Source organism: Melanostigma gelatinosum (genome assembly GCF_949748355.1).
Source record: "Melanostigma gelatinosum genome assembly, chromosome: 11".
Taxonomy (NCBI): domain Eukaryota; kingdom Metazoa; phylum Chordata; class Actinopteri; order Perciformes; family Zoarcidae; genus Melanostigma; species Melanostigma gelatinosum.
In genome coordinates this window covers 23,644,623-23,665,779 of record NC_136644.1, presented here as the reverse complement: position 1 = coordinate 23,665,779, position 21,157 = coordinate 23,644,623, and the positions used below count along the sequence as shown (strand labels likewise).

Genomic DNA, 21,157 nt, shown 5'->3' with positions numbered 1-21,157 from the left:
TGTTTTCAGTCCGTTGTGCGAGTTGATCGCTGACCTCCATTCCTTTTTTCGTCCAGCAGACCACCTCGTGCCCCTTCTGGTTTCCGCTGTGGTTGTTGTCTGGGCGTTGGCGACGGTCTTGATGTTGCTGTGGTTCGTGAGGAGGCGAAGGAAGCGGAGCGCCCACGCCGGGGTCAACGCCCAGACGGCGGCGGCGGCGTCTTCTTCTTTGGCACCGGTTGCCGAGGACAACAACGCCCTCCACAACAGTGTCAACGCCGCCCGCGAGCAGCTCAACCACATCAAGAACCCCATCGTGAAAAACACACCGACCCACCAGCAGCAGCAGCACCACCACCTGCTGCTCCATCACCACCTCTGCGACGACAAGAACGCCGTCAATGCCAAGATCAGGAAGTCGGACACTGGAAGCCAATCGGAGGAGGACGAGCTGGACAAGAGGCTGCAGAAGGCGAGGTTCCCTCGGGCAACGGCAGCGTACTCGCTGGTGGACCATACGACAGGCAAACCCCCCCACTGGACGAGCAAACAGGACAACAGGCAGCTGCAGTCACAGAGCGTAAACAGGATGGAGTACATTGTATAACCAACGGGGGTCCACAGAGATCCGACACACCTCAGTGGTGCAAGTCTTTTGGTTATTTCTCTTTTTTTGGTGTTCTTCTTTTGTTTCAAAATGGACTTTTGGCATTTCATTTTTTGACGTTTAATTTATGATGCTGGCCCGAACACTGCGGTTGGCTGGATCTCCGATTTTGTGGACGTCTTCGTTAAGGACAGAAATTGGACGTGCAGGAGCGTTTCGTTTCTACAAAGACCGACGTGCACGAAATGTATCTTTGATTGAAGAATGAGTTTTGTATTTGAATGTGCTGTTCGCCTTGTTGCACCCGACCAATGTGGGAGAAAATATATTTATTTTGGGGGGGGGGTTTTTGGTGGTATGAGTCAATATGAAGAATTGTCCACGTAGAATGTTTCTGTATAGATATGTAAATATTTTTTTATTAATCTTTGTGTATATTTGATTTATTAACTTAATCGTCAAGAGCCTTAAGATATTCCTTTTATTTAATTTATGAGTATTGTTCTGAGTCAAAGGTTTGTAAGCTTACAATTTCTTGATGGATTTTGTTTATAGATTTTTAACACCAAAAGTGCTCTTGAAGAATAGTTTTTTTTGTTTTTTTTGCCTTTTGGATTTGGGCATTTTTGTGCCTCAACTAAATGTTTTGTCTGTTGGATGTAATCTGTTGGCATGTTTGCCATGATGTGTTGAGAGTTCAACATGTAAGTTGGGGGGGGGGGTCTTTTTACACAAACCAACATGGTGGCAGACATTTTGCTTTTGCTACTGAAAAGATATTCTTCAAGCGATGCAGCTTCTTTTTTTTTTTTTTGGGCTTTTGTACATTTTGTACAGTGTAAAAAACAAAATGAAGAACAGAATTTGGGTCGTGTTTTCGTGTTTAACAATCTGAAAGATCAAACCTGCGTAGTCAAAAGGAGCGCTGTGGAGTTTTCTTGTAAAGTGAAAACTTGAAGTCTCCTCCACAGGGAACCTTTTAAGGAAGTACCTGAAGAGTTCAACGAGAACATTGTGACACGTTGCCTGTCGGTGATTGTGATTGGAAGACAAAGTCGGGCTGTGAAACCGTGTTTGATTTCAGTCGTCAGCCTCTTTACTTTATGATGGAAGAATAAATAAAATGTGTTTCTCGTACATTTCACGAAAGTGTTTTTTTTTTTTGGACCTTGAGAAATAAAAATCAGTTTGTTACTGGTAACAATGAATTGTTCTTTTTTGGGGAAAGTTAGATGTTCTTAAGTATTGTGAAGTATCAGAAAGAACCAATAATTTAACTTGATCCGGCCCGTTTGATAAACAATGCTCATGCCATTTAATGACTTACTATAACTAAATGTTATGACTTTTGCGTCATTTTAAGGACTGATACACCATGATTATTTCATGACTTTAATGACATGTCTTTTTTACAATGTTTTCTTATATATATATATATATATATATATATATATACATACTATGATGTTTTTATAACATTTTCATCACATACTATATGACTTTCACGACATTTATATGACTAACTATATCATAATTGGTGAAATTTGGATAAAGTTGTGAAAAATAACTAAAGCTGATATTTGAACGTGTCTGATACATATTTAATCCAGCATTGTCTTCCGCTCGTTTCAGGTTGTCTGTAAGGCTTTCGTCATAATGTCGATCTGAGTTTTTTGCTGAAGTTGTTTTTCATCATTTCACAACTTTACTTTAAAAATGTTGGAAGCTAAACTAAAAAACTCTTGTCAGTGTTCTGATCAAAGAAACATATTTGATCAAATGCTTTTTACCCAAACTTGATACTCATCTTATTGAAATCTGCCTGATCGAACACACAAACACATTTCACTGTAGCACTGTAACAACACATCCTTCCAGACATTTGGATTCCCTATTGAATTGTTTGGTTAATGACAGGACCCACCCACAACAGGGGGTACACTCTGGACCAGGTGGCGAAAAACTAATCTCCAGGTTCACTGTGACATCTATAAAGAGAGACTTCGCAATTATAATTTGGAACTTAGAAATGCAAGGCAGTCATTCTTCTCTGACATAACCAAAAACAAGAACAATACACGCGCCTTATTTGCTACCGTCGATAGGCTAACAAACCCTCCAGTGTCGGTAGCTGCTGAGCTCCAATCCACCTGGGCATGCAATCAATCTGCCTCCTTTTTTACTGACAAAATTCAGAAAATCAGACAAGCAGTCAGTGCCTCCACATCAACCACAGGATATGTGTTGTCCCGATCTCTGAATAACATCCATTCAAATATGACACAATTTCATTCAATCGACCGTAGAAGCCTAGAAGACATTATACAACATCTGAAGTCATCCTCCTGCTGCTTGGATATTCTACCAACACACTTTTTCAAAAATATTTCAAACTGCATGACCACTGATCTCTTACAAATTGTAAACACATCCCTTCTCTCAGGTGTCTTCCCACAAGCCCTAAAAACTGCAGTTATTAAACCGCTCCTAAAGAAAGCTAGTTTAGACTCCGCAACGATGAAAAATTATAGGCCAATATCAAACCTCCCATTTTTAAGTAAAATAATTGAAAAAGCGGTTTTCCAACAGCTGACCAACGTCTTGGCGGTAAATAACTGCTTTGATGTTTTCCAGTCAGGCTTTCGACAGCACCACAGCACTGAAACTGCTCTTGTTAAGGTTTTCAACGACATCCACTTAAACATAGACAATGGCAGAAGTACAGTCTTAGTGTTACTGGATCTCAGTGCTGCATTCGACACGGTCGACCATGCCATACTCCTAGAAAGACTAAACATCTGGGTGGGACTCTCTGGCACAGCACTTAACTGGTTTGAATCCTACTTGAAGGACCGAGAATACTTTGTGTCTGTAGCTGATTACACATCAGAGCTGACTAAAATGACATGTGGTGTTCCCCAAGGTTCAATACTGGGGCCTCTTCTGTTCAACATCTACATGCTTCCACTAGCTCAGATTATGGAAAACAACAAAGTGTGTTATAATTATGCAGACGACACACAAATCTACATAACTATGTCACCAGGGGACTATAATCCCATACAAGGGCTGGGTAACTGCATTGAACAAACCAACAACTGGATGTGCCAGAATTTTCTTCAATTAAACAAAGATAAAACAGAAGTAATTGTTTTTGGTACCAATGACGAACAATTGAAAATCACCGCTCAGCTTCAGTCACTGATGTTAAAACCCACAAACCAAGCCAGAAATCTAGGTGTAGTTATGGATTCAGACCTCAACCTGAACAGCCATATCAAGACAATTACAAAATCAGCCTACTATCACCTGAAGAATATATCAAGGATTAGAGGACTTATGTCTCAACAGGATTTGGAAAAACTTGTCCACGCATTTATCTTCAGCAGACTGGACTACTGTAACGGTGTGTTTACAGGTCTCTGTAAAAAGTCAGCAGAAAGCTGCAGCTGATTCAGAACGCTGCAGCTCGAGTCCTCACTAAGACCAGGAGGGTGGATCACATCACCCCAGTTCTGAGGTCTTTGCACTGGCTTTCTGTCCAACAAAGAATTGACTTTAAAATCCTGCTGTTGGTTTACAAAGCACTGAATGGTTTAGGGCCAAAATACATCTCTGATCTGCTGCTACCTTATGAACCATCCCGACCCCTCAGGTCGTCTGGGACCGGTCTACTTTCTGTTCCCAGAGTCAGAACTAAACATGGAGAAGCAGCGTTCAGTTTTTCTGCTCCACATATCTGGAACAAAGTCCCAGAAAGCTGCAGGTCTGCTGAGACCCTCAGCTCCTTTAAATCAAGATTGAAGACTTTTCTGTTTGCTGCTGCCTTTAATTGAACCACATTCAATCAATATATTAATCAATTTCCTGCATTTCTGCATTTTACTACTGAATTTTATTTCTTACACTGTTTTTTTCTTCTTTTTTTCTTTTTTTTAAAAATGTTTTAATCCAATGAATGTTCTTAATTGTTTTTAAATCTCCTTTTCTTTTGCCTTGTGTTTTGATGCTTTTAATGGTTTTATGTGACGCACTTTGAATTACTTTGTTGTTGAAATGTGCTATACAAATAAACTTGCCTTGATGTGGTTGAAAGCTTCAGTTTGTTGCTCTTTTGACCCAGACAGACATCTCGCCTCATCGAGGTGTTTATCGCAGGCGGAGAACAGAAGTCACTTTGTCTCCATTTATCCATCTTCTGGTCTTCATGTCCATCACGCACTGTCCCTCTGCAGACACGTGAGAGCGTTTATAAAGACAGCACAACAGACTGTCCCTTACAAATAAACAACATGGGACATTTTCAATAATTGCTTTTCCTGCAGGAATTTCTGCCGCGATGCCCGAACTTTCATCGGAACAAACGGAGCGAGGGGAACCACAACCCCGCTCCTCCAAACTGTTCCAGTGTGGTGGATTCAGAGCGGAAGGCTGTGTTTAAACTGTGTTTATGTGCATTCTTCTGAAGTTCTGCAAACGTTGTGATTGTCAACACAAGAGGCTGATGGGAATCCAAATCAGACGCCGATAAGCAAAGAAAGTCACCGTCAGTGGATCAGAGCCGGGTTTCATGTGGCCGTCGTGTGTTTTCATACTCTGAGTTACTACGTGACGCCAATCTTCCCTCCTCCCCCTCCTCTCGCCCCGCCATTATGGTCCAGACCACAACTTCCACTCTGACTCCCGACTGTCTCTTAAAAAAAAAAATCTAAATCAGAGGGAAAAAAACGTTTTAGTTTTTACGCTGTTGGCACATTTAAACTACAAATTTACACTCTTCTTTTGCAGGTTTTAGCCAATTAAGTTCAGTCAAGGCAGCTGCTGGTTTCACGTCATTTAACTGGCAAACTGGAAACATGTTCCAGATAGATAATCCATCACAGTAAGCATTTAATTAGTTAAACTAAAACACAGCAGCGAATGAGCTGATAATGTCCTTTTGACAAAAACTAATTCCCTGCTCATGTTGATCGAAAAGGCTTGCCAGCAGTAGAGAGGAAAGGTCAGAGGTCACCAAAAATCATCAGCAGTCATCTTCTGCAAACACGCACGAACATCTACGAGTCGAGACACTTTGCTCTGCATCATTTGAGCTGAACAACACTGGTTTAATACAGAATCTGGCACAAAACACCAGATATCAGTAGCTCTTGGCACTCACACCCCATCATGGTTAGACCCTACTGTCTTTACCACACAGCATAAACACACACAGAGCTCCTCCTCGTGTTTATGCTTTTGTTCAAGACAGCTCCACAGCCACCTAACTCAGTCCAGAGTCCCTTCGGGGTTTTTTTTGGGGGGTGTTTTTAATGGTCCGAGTCATGAAATCTGAACCTCTGCTCTCTCGCTGCTTCAAAGCTGTTGGCAAAGCAGAGCTAACGTGATCGTTAGGCTCACCAACGCCTGCCCGCCTCCACATCGTTCCACTAATCCACCAGAGAAACCCGAGTCAGCCTTTATGTCGGACATAACACGGAGAGGGACGGAGCTGCCAGACGCTTTATTTCAACGGAGACATTACACTCAACGGAGAGCAGATCGTTGATGCAACAAGTCTCTGTGGAGCAAGGCACGAACACTGCCAAGGGGTTGGGGGTTCAATGCCCGCTGTGACCAACTGCACTAATAATGTGAACAGATGTGGAGCTGTAAGGTTTCAACCCCGAGAGGATCGATTCAAAGTTCAACTCCCGTCTGGTTGTTATGGATGTTGTAATTTAAGAACTCAGTGTTTTCACAAATTGCCCTGTAAGGGGTGTGGTTATAGTGTGTGTGTGTGTGTGTGTGTGTGTGTGTGTGTGTGCGTGTGCGTGTGGCGGTATGACTCAGCTGTGCATGAAACAGTTGTGGGAACTGTAGGAGTCTGGAGACAGCGAGGGGAAAGGGACTGACGTCAACTCCCTCCGGCTGAACACAGAGGAGTGAATGAAACAGTGATTCAGGATCCCGTCATGATCCCTGACATCTTTTATTGTCCCTCTCTTGTTCTCTTTGTGCTGTTTCTGTCCACTGTGTTTAAAAACTTTTTATTTATTTTTTTTTAAAAGGGCCAACATCTTGACTCAATTTCTCACAATCAAATCTGCAAACAGACAAAAGAAAAAGAAGTCTGCACAAAGACACTCGTTCTCCAAGAAAAGCCTCCCACAGTGGATGAACACTTCTTTCTTCTGGGTACTTTTTCTTGTAGAGAATTTCTGGACAGATTCAGAATCTTGTTTTCTTAGAAGTTTACCAGTTTCAGACTAAATATTCTATTGAGACAAAGTTCAGACGACATTCAACATTTGAGTACTCCTTCATTTCGATAAATAAAAAGAGTTTCGAATAAAGTATCTTCAAGTATTGATGATTATAACGATTCTCGAGAAAATTCAAACCACAGTATTCCTGGAAATTGTCAGGTGTGGCATGAAGTATGTGCACTTACACGTCGGAATAGCATTCATTCACGTTTCTGTCTCCACTACTCATGTGTACTTTAATTGCTCACAGAACAGAATCTCAGATTTTCTTTCATTCCTGTGTTTAGAGTTTGAATTTAAAAGATAAACTAACCAATCACTACGCAACACCACACAAATGTCATATAGAGCTTCCATACTTTAGCCTTTAAAGGCCTCAAACTGAAATTGTAGCTCCAAAAGTCAGCGGCATACAAAAGGAAACGTTCAAAAATGTGGTCGCACAACACACATACACACACACACACACACACACACACACACACACACACACACACACACCAACCATCTGGCTTAAATTGTGACTCAGTGTTCCCCATGAAGTCCGCCCGTCAGCAGAGACAGAGGGATGCTGGGATATCGTTTGAAGTCACCGTTCATTTGCACCTTTTTCCGACCCTATTCAAACTTCCCCGAAGCGTACACACACACACACACACGCACACACACACACACACACCCAAACCTCAATTTTGGCATTTTGGCCGCAGCCATCTTGGTTTTTGGCCATCGCCATCATGTTTTTTTTTGCAACCAGAAGTGAGAGGGTGGAGCTTAATATGACCGGAAAATTAGTCGGCGACCAAAACATTAAAATGATGGACAAGTACCAGACTGGTAGCAACCTGTCAATCACAAGGTAGCCCCGCCCTAAAGCACACCCTGCTTTATGGTCTGTTTGACTCTAAATGGACCATCATTTACCAAATGAACATCATGCTGAATTGAAGAAGACTTGAAACTAGAGATTGAGACATAAACTCATGTTTACAATGTTTACTGAGGTAATAAATCAAGAGAGAATTCAAGTTTAAGGCACTTCTGCATTGGTTTCACTTTTCAGATCCGAAGGTCTGACTGAACCTTTCAGATTGGGTTTCTTTTGAAAATTAAAATACGCATTTCAGGTTCAAGTTCATCAGCTGCAGGGTCCAAAACTTTGGACATTTCTGGCTCCTCGACTGATAAAGATTCGAGAACAGTCCGACATGTCAATATGTAATAAACAGCCTTTAGGGGTCGCTATGGCGCTTTAGACTTCTATTCTTAATATAATAATTTTGCCGTTTTATCTTTCCGTTATGCCCAGCACTGTTTCTACGACTTCTAATGATAACTACAGAGTTTCTCCATCGAGATTTATTAAAACTCTTAATAATCTAAACTTGAGTGTTGAGGCCAGCTGACCTGAAGCCAGATCATCAAACTCTAAGTCTAAACCCAGAGACCGCCGTACATACCACGAATTCTCGTCCCAGAGTGTGTGTTTATAAGTGTGTGTGTAATGAAGTTTGGGGAGTGTAATGACTACCACATGCTGCTGCGTGTCGACCTGAGTGTCGGTCTCAAGAGTTTGTTTCCAGTCTGACTCAGGAGATAATGGCTGAATGTTGAAGTGTGTGCATCTCCAAAGCCACATGATGAAGAACAACACAATGTAAACCTTCAGCAGCAGCTGACTATATTGTTGAGTCTGCTGCCAGAGGATTTGGTGGCATTTCTAAACTGACCAGCGCTTGTTCTTATGACTCGATTCGGTCCGGTTTGGGTGGTCTGTCGTTTCCAAACAAAGTGGCAAATGCACCGCTCCGAGTTCAGCCTGGTTCACTGTTCCCAAGCGGACCGGTAGGTCGTGTTGACAGGAAAAGTACTGCTTAGGATGCCGTTGCTCTGCTTCGGTTTTGGGTTGAACATCTGCGGTGTTGCTCACAAGCCGCTGGGATCCTGAAGCCTGGAAGAAGGCCCCGCGGGAGAGCGGGCCGCGGGCCGCCAAGCCACGATATGCACAACACACCAACGTCCTCTCAGCAGAAATGTAAATGAGTTTGACACCAACTGCTTTGTCTTGGCGGAACCAATGTGGTTTTATGAATGAGTTGTGGTTCAAAGATAGGGAAGGTCCGGATCAAAGTCACAAAAATGAAAATTAGCATTGCAAGCTGGAACCTCGGTCCGGCAGTAAGCAGGGTGGTCTGGTGGTTTGGGAAACGCAGTATTTGTGAAAAGTCAGCAGCTCAGTCGGTACAATCTGCCCACTCTGGACAAGTCCAGTCCGCCGTGACGTGAACGGAGGATTAGGTCAGAGACAAACCAGTCACTGCTCCAGCCACAACCACAACGTCTCCTTTTTACATGTCTACTTCTGCACCTGTTCAGTATGCAACATGTAACATGTATCAATGGAATAACATACTCACTGATATGTCTCATGAAATCTGAATTGGTTGATTGTTCCCGGTGTAGTTAAATCAAACTGTTGTCTTCATCTGATCGTTCTGTTTTTGTTTGCATGCAGGTAAACATCGTCAGTGTTTGGCTGGAAATATATTCATTCTTTTCTCTATAATGTCACTTAAAACTGTTGTGTTTAATTTGCAATTGTGTTCTTTGCAATGTTTTTAATTCATCGTGTTATTTCATATAGACTACTGATTGATATATGTCGTTATTGAGATGTGAGATTACCGATATTGGGGTGGAAGATTTTGACCATATGGCCCATCCATAGAAGGTGGTGTTTCCTTCTTTTTTGATTGTGCTAGGCTAACAGTTTCCCACTGTTTCCAGTCTTTGTGCTAAGCTAGGCTAAACACATCCTTGACCATCTGTACTGGACACACGGAGAAGAAACTGATTTAATTCTTCTCCGGTGAAGAATGTCGGACTGTTGCTTTAAGTACAAAATGGACAGTTGAACTGATTTTAAAATACAGAATGAAACATATTTATGCAGGTCAAACTGCACTTCAATTGAGCTTTTTATTCAACTAATAATCAGAAGAAAACCTCCATCAGAAAACCAAATAACAAAAACACATATTAAAGACCGCCTCATGTAACCACAGGGAAGGGAAAAGCTGCAGGAATGTGGAAAGGAAAGAAGAAGCATGGACCTAGAATGATCTAAAGCTGCTCTTAGACGGCACCATAATAACTGCTCATTATTTAGCTGTGTGCGTGTGTGTGTGTGTGTGTGTGTGTGTGTGTGTGTGTGCGTGTGTGTGTGTGTGTGTGTGTGTGTCCTCCTGACGAAAACAAACGCACCCTCTTCCTCCCTCTGAGACCAAACCAGCAGATCAATATCAAATTAAAAAGGCAAACATGCTGCGATCTTTACTGCGTGTTTACTCTCTTAGAGGTGTGAGAATAATTCCTGCTGCTGATGTGAAGTAGGAGTTTGGTCCAAAAGGAACTTTTGGTTCATGAATTCAGAGAGAAACAGAACATTTCAATCAGTCAACAGTTCTTTTCATTGTCGATTAATCTGATGCCTCTCAGAGCCCAACATTACGTCTTCACTTGTCATGTTTTGAGACCAAACGTCCAAAATAGAAATATGTTTCATTGCCTTCAGAAGGTTTTTATCAGAGGAAGGTCTGCAGCTTCCTTCATCTCCGTCTTCCTCGTCGCTTTGGCGAAATGGAGAAAGAGAGAAAAGGTCAACAGGCCTGGACGCAGCGAGCTGGCTGAACCCTTCCAGCTTACGTCGGTCGAAACCAGTCAAACACAACGTCCATCCGCATGTTCTGAGTCCCGAGTTGAAGGGATCCGCAGTATCTTAATGTCCTTGACCTCTGGAGCCGACGGAGAGGTCAGCGCTGTGGAGTGACGGGTGTTTGTGGGAACCTGCACATGTTCCGTTATCTCAATCAAACGCGTACCGGAGACGCAGCAGCAGGAGAGCTGCACGTCTCTGATGTGGTGCTTCTGGAGATCTGCAGCTCAAAGGGTTACTTCACCCAAATAACGATTTATAAATAACAACTATAACTTCCTCACTTCCCTGTAGTATATATATATAATATGCATATTCCCCCCTTCAATGTGTATTTCTTTGCAATATTTATATTGTCAACAACTTTCAGAAACACTTAACTTGTAAATAGATGTTTTATTTATGTTGTTGGTGCTTTTATATATATTTATCTTTTGTATATGCATTCTTATACACCCCGTCTATTTGTTCAGCTCTGTTGTCCGTGTTCTTAGCTGTTGTGCTTATTTCTCTGTGAGTGATCACATACTTGGCCAATAAAGCTCTTAAAGTTACTATCTTTTAATGTGCAGTCTGTCTCAGGACAACTTGCAGTTGCAGCTGACTTCAGTATTTAAAATCTCAGTCTCACACACACACCGTCCTGCTGCCACAAATACTCACTGTGGATCAATCCGCCTCTGAAAGTAGTCCCAAGTAGATCGATTAAAAACCACAGTGACCAGCTATTTTAGGACATTACTGAACTTTTTTTAACATGAAACTATATATTTGTGTTTTTATAGATTGCCGTCCAATGGGCTCAGAGCTGAGAGCCACAGACAGGAAGTCAGACAGTATTGAGGGACGAACTAACATGTTTACGAACGGGAGATTTGTAGAAAGTTATTTTACTCGCTCAGTGTGAAGGAGTTAAAACAGCATACAGGGAAGCTACGTTTACAGAAGGTAGAGCTGCACTGCTGACTGTAAATGAAATGTATGGAGGTAAATACATCCGGCTCTTCTTCCTCCCTTTGAAAGGGTTTCTGGGGAGTTCTTCCTGTCCCAGTGTGAGGGTCCCGGGACAGAGAAGGTCGCATTGGGTACAGATTGTGAAGCCAATACAAAATAAATTGAATTACTTGTTAGCAGATACATTCATGTTGGTTTGAGTCTCGACATAATAATATTGAATTGACCAGACTCATCTTTAACATTGTGTCTTTTATAAACACAAGTGAGTCAATATTTTGGCAATACATTTTACAGCTTCATCAAGATATGTTTGTGTTAATAGAATATTTAAATGTGCATCATTTATTGGAAAGGGAAACTTTATTTCCTGTCAGCTGGCAATAAAGTTTGACCCTTTTTAGAATGTTCCAAACAGAGAGAGACAGTCTACATGTGTTCAATTACTGGTTTCTGTATTTGATTGATACTTTTGATCATTTTATTGGTTTATTGATTGATTCACAGTGGATCACACTTCACTCATCAACTAACCATTAAATTAAACAGAGAAAAAACACTAAATCTGTGGAACAAAGCAGCTTCTTCGCTGCAGTTTTATGATTCACAATTGAATATTCTAAGTCGGACTGAAGGGGACACAGTGGATCGTTCCTCAGTGGCAGTGTTGGTCTCAGTCCTCCGCTGTGTTCAACACAGGCTGCTTCCTGTCCTTGAATTGTATGAGAAGGTGACCGAGCGTCAGTCCAGTGTTTCCTCAGCAGCTTTCTGTTTGAGTGCAGCCTCAGAGCGCACGGCGCTCCTCATGGCGCTCTGCATCAGCCAGGTGGCCAGGTGGACGGTGACGAACGCACCGCCGGCGGCCCACAGCCAGTTCCTCCTGAGCCAGCTGTGAGGCTTCATCCCGACACCTCTGCAGGGGGAAGAAGACACAGAAACCTGATTGATATGCAGGTGAAAGTACCAGGGCTCATACACGTTTTTACTCAGACTTTTCCAAGACTCTGAGGCAGAGGCTAATCACAAAACTCCTCAGCCAGGTCTCTATAAACACTTTTTATCAAATGACCACGATGCGTTCTCAATATATATTATTTTCTGGGATTTGGGTGTTTCTATAATCTGGAGTACTGTGATCGCCATCTTGTGGCTGTTTGCTGACCAGCAGGTGATAATGATCCGAGTTAATTGCTGCCTGCTTGTCTCCGTCCCTTACAGATCGATACGGTGCTTTAGAGAGAGAAATAAACTGTTTATCTGGAGCCTACCAGAGTGCGGACCTCCTTTTATCTTCTGCAGTTTAATGTAGTTTATTTATTTATATTTTTCGTTTATTTATTAAGAAAATATCCAGTGTGTCTTGCTCTGTGCATTTGTTTTGAAGCCTCTGACCCACGTTTGTATGTATTTATGAGTCTGATGGAGAAACGCATTGAAAATAAAAAGATCCGTGGTTAGATGTTTGCATGATGAGCCGCCAGTCTCTACTTCATACACTTGATGTTGCTCAGAAAAACCCAAATCGCTGCTAATGTTCGAGTCATACGTCTGATTTACGCTTCAGTCTACCTGAGCGGCTTTATCGATGGTCGTTTCACGGTTTGCGGTCAACAGACACATTCAAAGTGAACACTGTTTGAACACAGTATTGCACTTGTTGTGTAAAACCTGCATTCGATTTGTATTGATGGAGAGAATTATGGGGTTTTCCCATTTTCTTGGAGCGACAGCTAGTGGACAGAAGAGGTACTGCAGCTGAACACACCTCAGCCGTGGTGGTGGTTGATTAGCTGAGCACAGGAAACCAGCTGCAGGTGCTGCAGGGCGAAACACAGTTTAATACCTCGGTTTGAGTTACTTGCTCCTGGCAGCAGCCGGAGGAGCGACAGGCGGAGAGACGTAAGTGACGATGCCGGGCTCGGGAATGTACTCCTCTCTGACTTTGCGTAGCTGTGGGTTTGCCTTCAGATTATACCAGCCCCAGTGGATCAGCCCCAGACTCGTTCCCATCACAATCAAGACTTTGTAGCCGTGCCAGAACTCCCGCAGACCCATGACTGACAGGCACTGAGCTGGGAAACAGGAAGGACGAACGTCAGCTCTCCATTCATAGATCTGATTCTATTGGTGTCATTTCACCCAATAATACTAATGAACCAAAATAATACTCTGGAAAGAAGGAGATACGATGTATTGTATTTATTTAGTTTTCTTGTTATCACACAGATGATGTTTTGTGATTCACTTTCTTGTCATTTTACGATCTTGAACGAGCAAAGTGTTGAAACCATTTTATTCTGATAACATGCTTATTGGTTTTCTTGCATATAAAACAAAGCTTCTCTGGTCCCAGCTTCTCCAATTTGAGATTTTACTTTTTTATAATTTTAAATTACCTTTTTAATATTGTTGCAAATGGAGTCTTTGGACTGAAAATGTCACCTTCAGTAAAACTGGAAACTTTGTGATGGACATGTTTCACTATTCTGTTGCATAGGGGAATAATAATCCGATTAACTGGTAGTGGGAATAATTGTTAGGTTGTAGCCCTAAACTAATACGTGGGGTCTGGGAAATTAAGATGAGCACTGATGTTGTATCGACTAATTATTACACAATCAATTTGACTGATTTGTTGAACTGTATACTGACAGGTGTTTCTATTATTTCGCCCACCCATGTATATAAAGGAGGGCTGCCCTTCATAACAAACAGCTCTGTGTGTCACAACAGCAGCACAACCTACACACTGAACATCATAACCTTCATGTTGTATCAGTGGTGGAATAAAACTTAGAGCTACACAAGTACGGTACTTATGTGACATTGTGAGGTACTATACATGAGTATTTACATGTATTGCTGTTACATATATTGTACTATTTACTTCACTAATTTGCATGTATTTGTACTTTTACTTAAGTGAATGATCTGAACACTGGCATTAGACTGCAGTAGCTAGGTGTACCTAATCAACTGAGTGTAACATCACAATATAACCGCTTGTGAGCATGTTAAAGAAGTCCTGGCAGCCTAAACTAGCTAATATGATCATTTAATAACACTCCAAACTAAACAATGACCGGCGCCTCAGCAGTTACCTAACCTGCTAACAGTTGTGTAAGCTAGCAAAGCTAACAGTGGCATGATGCTAGCAGACTGTTAGCTGCCCACTCGGACCCGTTGGTCGTCTGTTTACGCAGTTGAGCAGCAGAAATCTAACTTTAAACAAACATTACAATCATAAACGAACCTGTGATGATATAATTTATTCGCTCTCACCTTCAGAGATCAGCTGTTTCCCCTGTTCAGAGCATGATGTACAGATAAAGGCGGCCGACTAGCTGCCTGAACAATTTGATGAGCGGAGTTCAGCAAGGGTTAGCTTAACTGTTCTCAAAATATGTTATAAATTATGAAGCATGTTTATTATTATATATATTTATTATACATGGGACACTTGATGAAATATGAATTCAAACAAAGCGTTAAACATTGGTTGGTGATTTTATGACGTTTTACAGTCGGGCATCAGCGTAGACGTTCATATTGGTCACGTGACTTTTTAAGCCTACAATTTCACAAATTGTCAATCAGAAACAGCAAAATACACACATTCAAACTAACATAACAAGGGCAACCGCAGAGGATTAAAAAATAGACAGAAATGAATGCATAAAAAAATAAAAATAGAAAAACGTAAATTGATAATATAAAGGGACACAAAGGCACAAACTCATGTAGGCCTACTTACATATATCACAGGAAATGCATGCCATTACTCTTCTCATGTCCTTTATGTTGTTACAGTATTTAATAGTTTATAAATACAGTTCAAACCTTTTGTACGTTTTCGGAGAATGTTGCCTGGAAAATTGTCATGTCTATGATTGCCCGACGGTTCAGTTACAGTTCAGTGTTGAATATAATGTAACTTTATACTTCTGCTCCACTTCATCTCAGAGGAAATATTGTACTTTTCACTCTAATACATTTAGAACAGAACTGATGCTAGGTACCTGCCACCTTGTATTGGTACAAATATACAAAACATGTAATAAAAATGAATGTGTGTGCACTTACTCTGAATTTATTCAATCCAAATGTAAATAAAAAAACAACTGGAGTGAAAGTATTAAGGCTCATCGACATGGTTCTTATTTAACTGTAACACTGACACCCACCTCTACCCATTTATATGAATATATTTACTGTGTAAAAATTTAATTGAAAGACGTTTCCACCTTTAACAACAACGACAGATTAACAACAATACTGGATTCGGTCTTTTGAAATATATCACAGGGATGTTTTCTAATCAAAATGGTGGATTCATATTTTTACAAAGTAAGATGATTGGTACATTTGTTTGGGAAAAGAAAATCATATTTTGATATTATTTATCATGTGGAACCTTGATTGGAAATATATACTTTGCTTTTTTGTGTGAAAGAACTTTGTTATACCATGAATCAGGTCAAGATTGTTTTGTGTAGTCTGTGTAGTCAGAAAAAAAAGTCATAATTGAATTTTTCTAGCAGAGTCAAGTTCCAAAGCCGAGATGACACAGTTGTGCAGTAAATTGCACCAACCGCAGAAAAGATGGACGGAAAGTGTTTCATCTGGGGAATCCGAAGGGATCACATGCCTTTGCTAAGAACAAAAGGAGATTTAGGCAATTTAAAGGGCGGATTGCGGTCCCAAAGGCAGTTAGGTAATCACCAAGTTATGTCATTAGTTGTCGCCATCTTGTTTTTTTTTAAACCAGAAGTTACACGAGAGGGTGGAGCTAAGTACAACCGAACGCTGAATAAGACATTTGTAGGCGACCTAAAAGGTTACAATGAACTTTTATTCACTGAAAACAGTGGGAAAGGGTTGAAGTTCTAGGACAAAAACATGACAATATCAAGATGGGAAAATGGCGCCTTCGTGACCTGTCACTCACAAGGTAGCCCCGCCCTAAAGCATACCCTGCTTTATGGTCCATTTTAATCTAAATGGACCATCATTTACTAAATGTACATCATGCTGTGTTGAAGAAGACTTGAAACTAGAGATTGAGACATAAACTCATGTTTACAATGTTTACTGAGGGAATAAATCAAGAGAGAAGTAGAGTCATTTTCTCATAGACTTCTATACAACCAGAGGAGTCGCCCCCTGGTGGTCAGTAGAGAGAATGCACGTTTAAGGCACCTCCTCATTGCAGCCTGTGACAAACAGACAAACCAAATCAGAAACATACTCCAGGACTAAACCTCATAAACTAAACTGAAGTATGTACCTAATAAATAAATAAATGTTATTTTTTTGAATGAAAATCAATTATCTGTTGTGAATGATTCCCAGGCTGAACGTATTAATAAACTGTTGCAGTGACACGTTATGTTTTTGACGATGGGAAGACGTCAGGTGCTGCATGTGAAAAAAACTCGCCAGACATTCGAAGGTGGGAAGCGCGACAGCTGCCCGATAAGACAAACACACGACATCAAGGCTACGCTCACATACCGAAGCTTTTTCAAAAGAAAGCAGTTAATTAATGACTAGAGTGGTCAACAATCGGTCATCCACCTTCTAGAAAACACTGTTTCTACATTATCACGTGCAGCCATGAAGCTTCTCCTGAGTCAGAAAATGTGTTTGAAGTGAAGAACAGTCGTAATATTTGTACTGTTTTTCATAGCAAACTGTACCACAGAGAAATTTAAAGTTTATAGAAATGGAATTTTAAAATACGCAGAAAAGTACACGGTGACTAAACTTTGTTGTGCTCTGGAAGTATTCATGACCTCAGCAATTCAAAGTCTGGGCTTCAGAACACACATACGCCACACTTTTTTTCATGTGTATTCTGAAGGTTAAAATGAGTTTGTTCATTCATAGCTGGATTTATAGAACCTTGTATTCCTAAAAACATGGAGAAAAGGTATGGCTGTCAACAGTTTTATTTGTTCTGATTTATTCAGTGATTAAAAAAATCGAATACATCAATGAAATAAAACAATAGTTTTGAACCTGGCTTGAGCCAATGTTCATATTTCTGTTCTGGGAAGCTTTGTAAATCAACACATATTTAACAAGATGATGCCTCATTTGCATATGTAAACATACAATATCAGAAAACTTATAACACAAATAATTCTTGTGCCGTTTCATGGTGATATATTGAGTACAAATGTTTACCCTATTCCCCTGTAGTGTCTCCCCTCAAATAAATCACAGCACTTCAACAAAGAGAATTAACTTCAGGGTTTATCATCATTTATAGTAGAGAAGTAAACATCTTAAAACCCCGGGAAACGTCAACCCTGATCCAAGTGAGATCAGACTGTCCAGGGTGAAGCGTTGGGGGGTGATGGCAGGGAGGGTTGTGTGTGTGTGTGTGTGTGTGTGTGTGTGTTGGGGTCAGTGTGGTGCTGCAGTACAGACTCTCACAGCTCGCCTCAGGCTGGCAGCCCGCATGTGTTTGTCACTAAGGTAAGACAAACTTTTATTTTGAAACATTAATAATATAGCTCTGAATGTCAGTGAGCGACTTTGTTTTTTGTGTTTTCTGAGCCGACAGTGGTTCAGTTCGCTGTGTTTGTGTTGAAATGCATCACCACATGTTCAGAGGGTCTGCTTCTGTTTCTGCTTAGAAATGTTTTCAACTGTTAAAATAAAACAATAATTCACAAGACGTGAGAATGAACATTAGATGTGTCTTTGAACGAGATGTTCATAACTGAGGACGTCTCTTCCTTCTCATGCACATTGAGTTGTTAATACATGTGCTTAACATGTTCCATATTTCTGTGCAAGAGGACAAATTAGTAATTTCAAGTATTTCCGGTTGACGGGTGGAGACAACAGTCAGATTCTGAACTCCTGTTCATGGTTTTTACACCACAATATATTTGTGATTTGCATAAAGTTAAACAAAAAATATCTCCTCAAGAGCTTTTACATGTGAAATATAGACTTCGTGACCAAAAAAATTATACTTTAGATTTATTTTAACGTATTTCTTTTAATGTTTTTTATTTATTCTGTTGTGAATTTTCATGTTGTTTATTTTTAGTTCATGTCTTATACTTTTGCACTGTGTTTATCGTTATGAACCAATCACACAGCCAAATTCCTTATATGTGCAAACGTACTTGGCAGAATAAACCGATTCTGATTCTGAATATATCCAACACCAGAGATCTGATCCCTGTTGCTCGTATACTTTAATCACTTAATAAGTGGACTACATATTAGAAAGATCTTTAAAATCGACCATCAAACGACAAACACTGTTGCTTATTATCTTTCAGAGTTCACATATATGCTGCTGGCTTCTCGCGTTCTGTTATATTCTATTGTGCAGACTAATTGCTTCTTGCTCTGTTCACATGTCATTTACAATTCAAACGTTATTAACGATGTCACATGATGTTTATGATGTTTGACCAGAAACAGCCTGATGAAAAGTGTATGTGGAGCACGGCGGGGGGTCGAGATGCAGACACATCTGCCGGCTGAGGACACGAGGTCGACGACGCTTTGACGACAACGAGCGCGCTTTTCTTCTTTTTTAAACTCTCTGACGCTGCAAGGGCTTTGGGAGTGCACCTCAGCAGAATCAAATCACATTGTCTTTATTTTTCCGTTTTCCGTTTTGGGGACAATAGAGCGGCCGAGGGGGTCCACGGTCAGTGTCCACTGTCCGCGGCTCTAATTGATGCTTTGTCCGTCCACGTCTCGCCTCGTTAGAGCCCTCAGAGCCCGCAGGCCGGAACAAATCCAACATGGCATCTGTGGTCAGGTCATGCACATTTCTGAGCTTCATTCACACTCATGCAGATCAATTTGAAGACGCAGCTTTCCTTACGTTCAACAAATGACCTCTCTGAAAAGTCATGAATGAGGCTAAATACATAAAATACCCAAAAATTATAAACAAAGTATTATAAATGTCTTTTGAGACACAACCATGTGTCAACGCTTAAGTCAAATTGAAGTTTCTTCTTAAAGGGACAGTGCGTAATCAGTAGCATCTCGTGGTGAGGTTGCAGATTAAAACCTACCAAAGATCACTCCGCTTCCCTTCCAAGTGCAAAACTAACGTCCACACCACAATAACAGTACTTTATGAGCAGCGGAAGTCAGGAAGTCACATCTCACGTTACTGCAGTTTCACAAACAAATGAAGGTGGCCCTCAGGAAACGTTAAAACGCAAAAGGCTCCTAGGGCTCGTGTTTGGTTTGTCCATTCTGGGCTACCGTAGTAACATGGCGGACGAAAGAGGACTCGCTCCTTATGTAGATATGTAGGCCTCACTCTACAAAAACACAACGATTCAGGTGATTATAATGAAAACATAATTAGGAATATGAAACATAATACTTCAATTTCTGCTAATAGAGCTCCCGATATGCTTCACACTGGAGACCAAAAACAGAGCTAAAAGAGAGAGAATATTCAACATCAGGCGGACATAAACACAAAAACATTGAACATGATGAAGCAGAACAAAAATGCACATGGGCCGCGTTCGCCATTGCATCTACGGCAGACGGTGTTACCACAGATCCCTGAGACTGTTTGTATTTAGAACACAGAGCAGTATGATGATGCCGTGATCCTCGTCTCTGAACCGCTCTCCCCCAGACTTCCTCCCCCTCCTCCCTCCCTCCCTTCCTGTTCATCAGTACAGCGCCATCTGCAGGAGTGGATCCCACCCAGTCGCCATGGTGACTTTTTAATCTCTGCAGGCAACTGTGACGGCACACATTTACACACAATCACCTGCAGAGATGATCCAGTCGCTCTGCACTGATCAATAACAGCGTCTGATCAAACAACATGTGAGGCTCTTGTGCTATACTTGAGTCTTTACATTTTCTGCTGCTTTATACTTCTACGTCATACATCTCAGAGAGACATATTGCATTTTTTACTGCACTACATTCATGAACGGGCCCCTGGGCACAGACATGCAAGAGACCCCCACCACCTCTACGACAAAGGAAAAAGACACACAGACTTTATAGTTGTTTCGATTATTTCTGCTTTTGTGTCTCTTTGTTACGCATCTCTCTGTGGTTTTGTGTCTCTTTGTGATCATTCTCTGTCGTCATTCTGTGGCTCTTCGTAGTTGTTTTGGTCTTTGCTTGTTTACCCACTTTCTGTAGTTGTGTTGTCTTTTTGTTGCTTTGCTTCTCAACATTGTTGTCATTTTGTGTCTCTTTACAGTTGTGTTGGTCCGTTTGTAGTTATTTTTGTCTGTGTTTGTTTTGCCACTTTTTGTAGTTGTTTTGTGTGTCTGTGTGGTCAATTTGTGTCTTTTTTTCGTCATTTTAATGGTTTTGTAGTTAATCTTGTCTTTGCCTCTTTTGCTACTTTCTGTAGTTGTTTTGTGTCTCTTTGTAGTTGTTTTGGTCCGTTTGTAGCTATTAAATACCTTGATGTCGTTCATAGTCGACATCTCATAGTCGTTGTGTGTTTCTTTGTAGTCGTTTTATGTCTCCTTGAGGTCATTTTGAGTCTCTTCCTGGTTGGTTCGTGTCTCTTTAAGTGGCATTTTGTAGATGAAGGCAACTGGGGCTCCTGACACTTCGGTAATCCATCCATGAATACATTTAGTGATTTACAGATTCAGATTAATAATACAAAATCGACTC

The 21,157-nt window shown here is 41.0% G+C and overlaps 1 protein-coding gene and 1 long non-coding RNA gene across 4 annotated transcripts in view; one reads left to right on the top strand and one right to left on the bottom strand.

Annotated features, from left to right (window-relative positions):
• Positions 1 to 1,737, top strand: part of LOC306785150 (protein jagged-1a-like) — a 29,501-nt gene extending 27,764 nt beyond the window's left edge. For 2 of the 3 annotated variants that reach the window (XM_079279382.1, XM_079279380.1), the window contains one exon: positions 57 to 1,737. In XM_079279382.1, coding sequence (XP_079135508.1) covers positions 57 to 586 — 530 coding nt within the window. In that variant the 3' untranslated portion in view covers positions 587 to 1,737. The remainder of the gene's footprint in view (positions 1 to 56) is intronic. The other variant, XM_079279381.1, reaches the window with a different exon arrangement.
• A 10,186-nt stretch (positions 1,738 to 11,923) lies between these two features.
• LOC306784600 lies at positions 11,924 to 14,860 on the bottom strand. The gene is made up of 3 exons (XR_013772367.1): positions 14,786 to 14,860; positions 13,347 to 13,575; positions 11,924 to 12,416 (listed from the first exon to the last, which is right to left on the bottom strand). It is a non-coding gene; the product is annotated as an uncharacterized lncRNA (long non-coding RNA).
• Between the last annotated feature and the right edge of the window lie 6,297 nt (positions 14,861 to 21,157).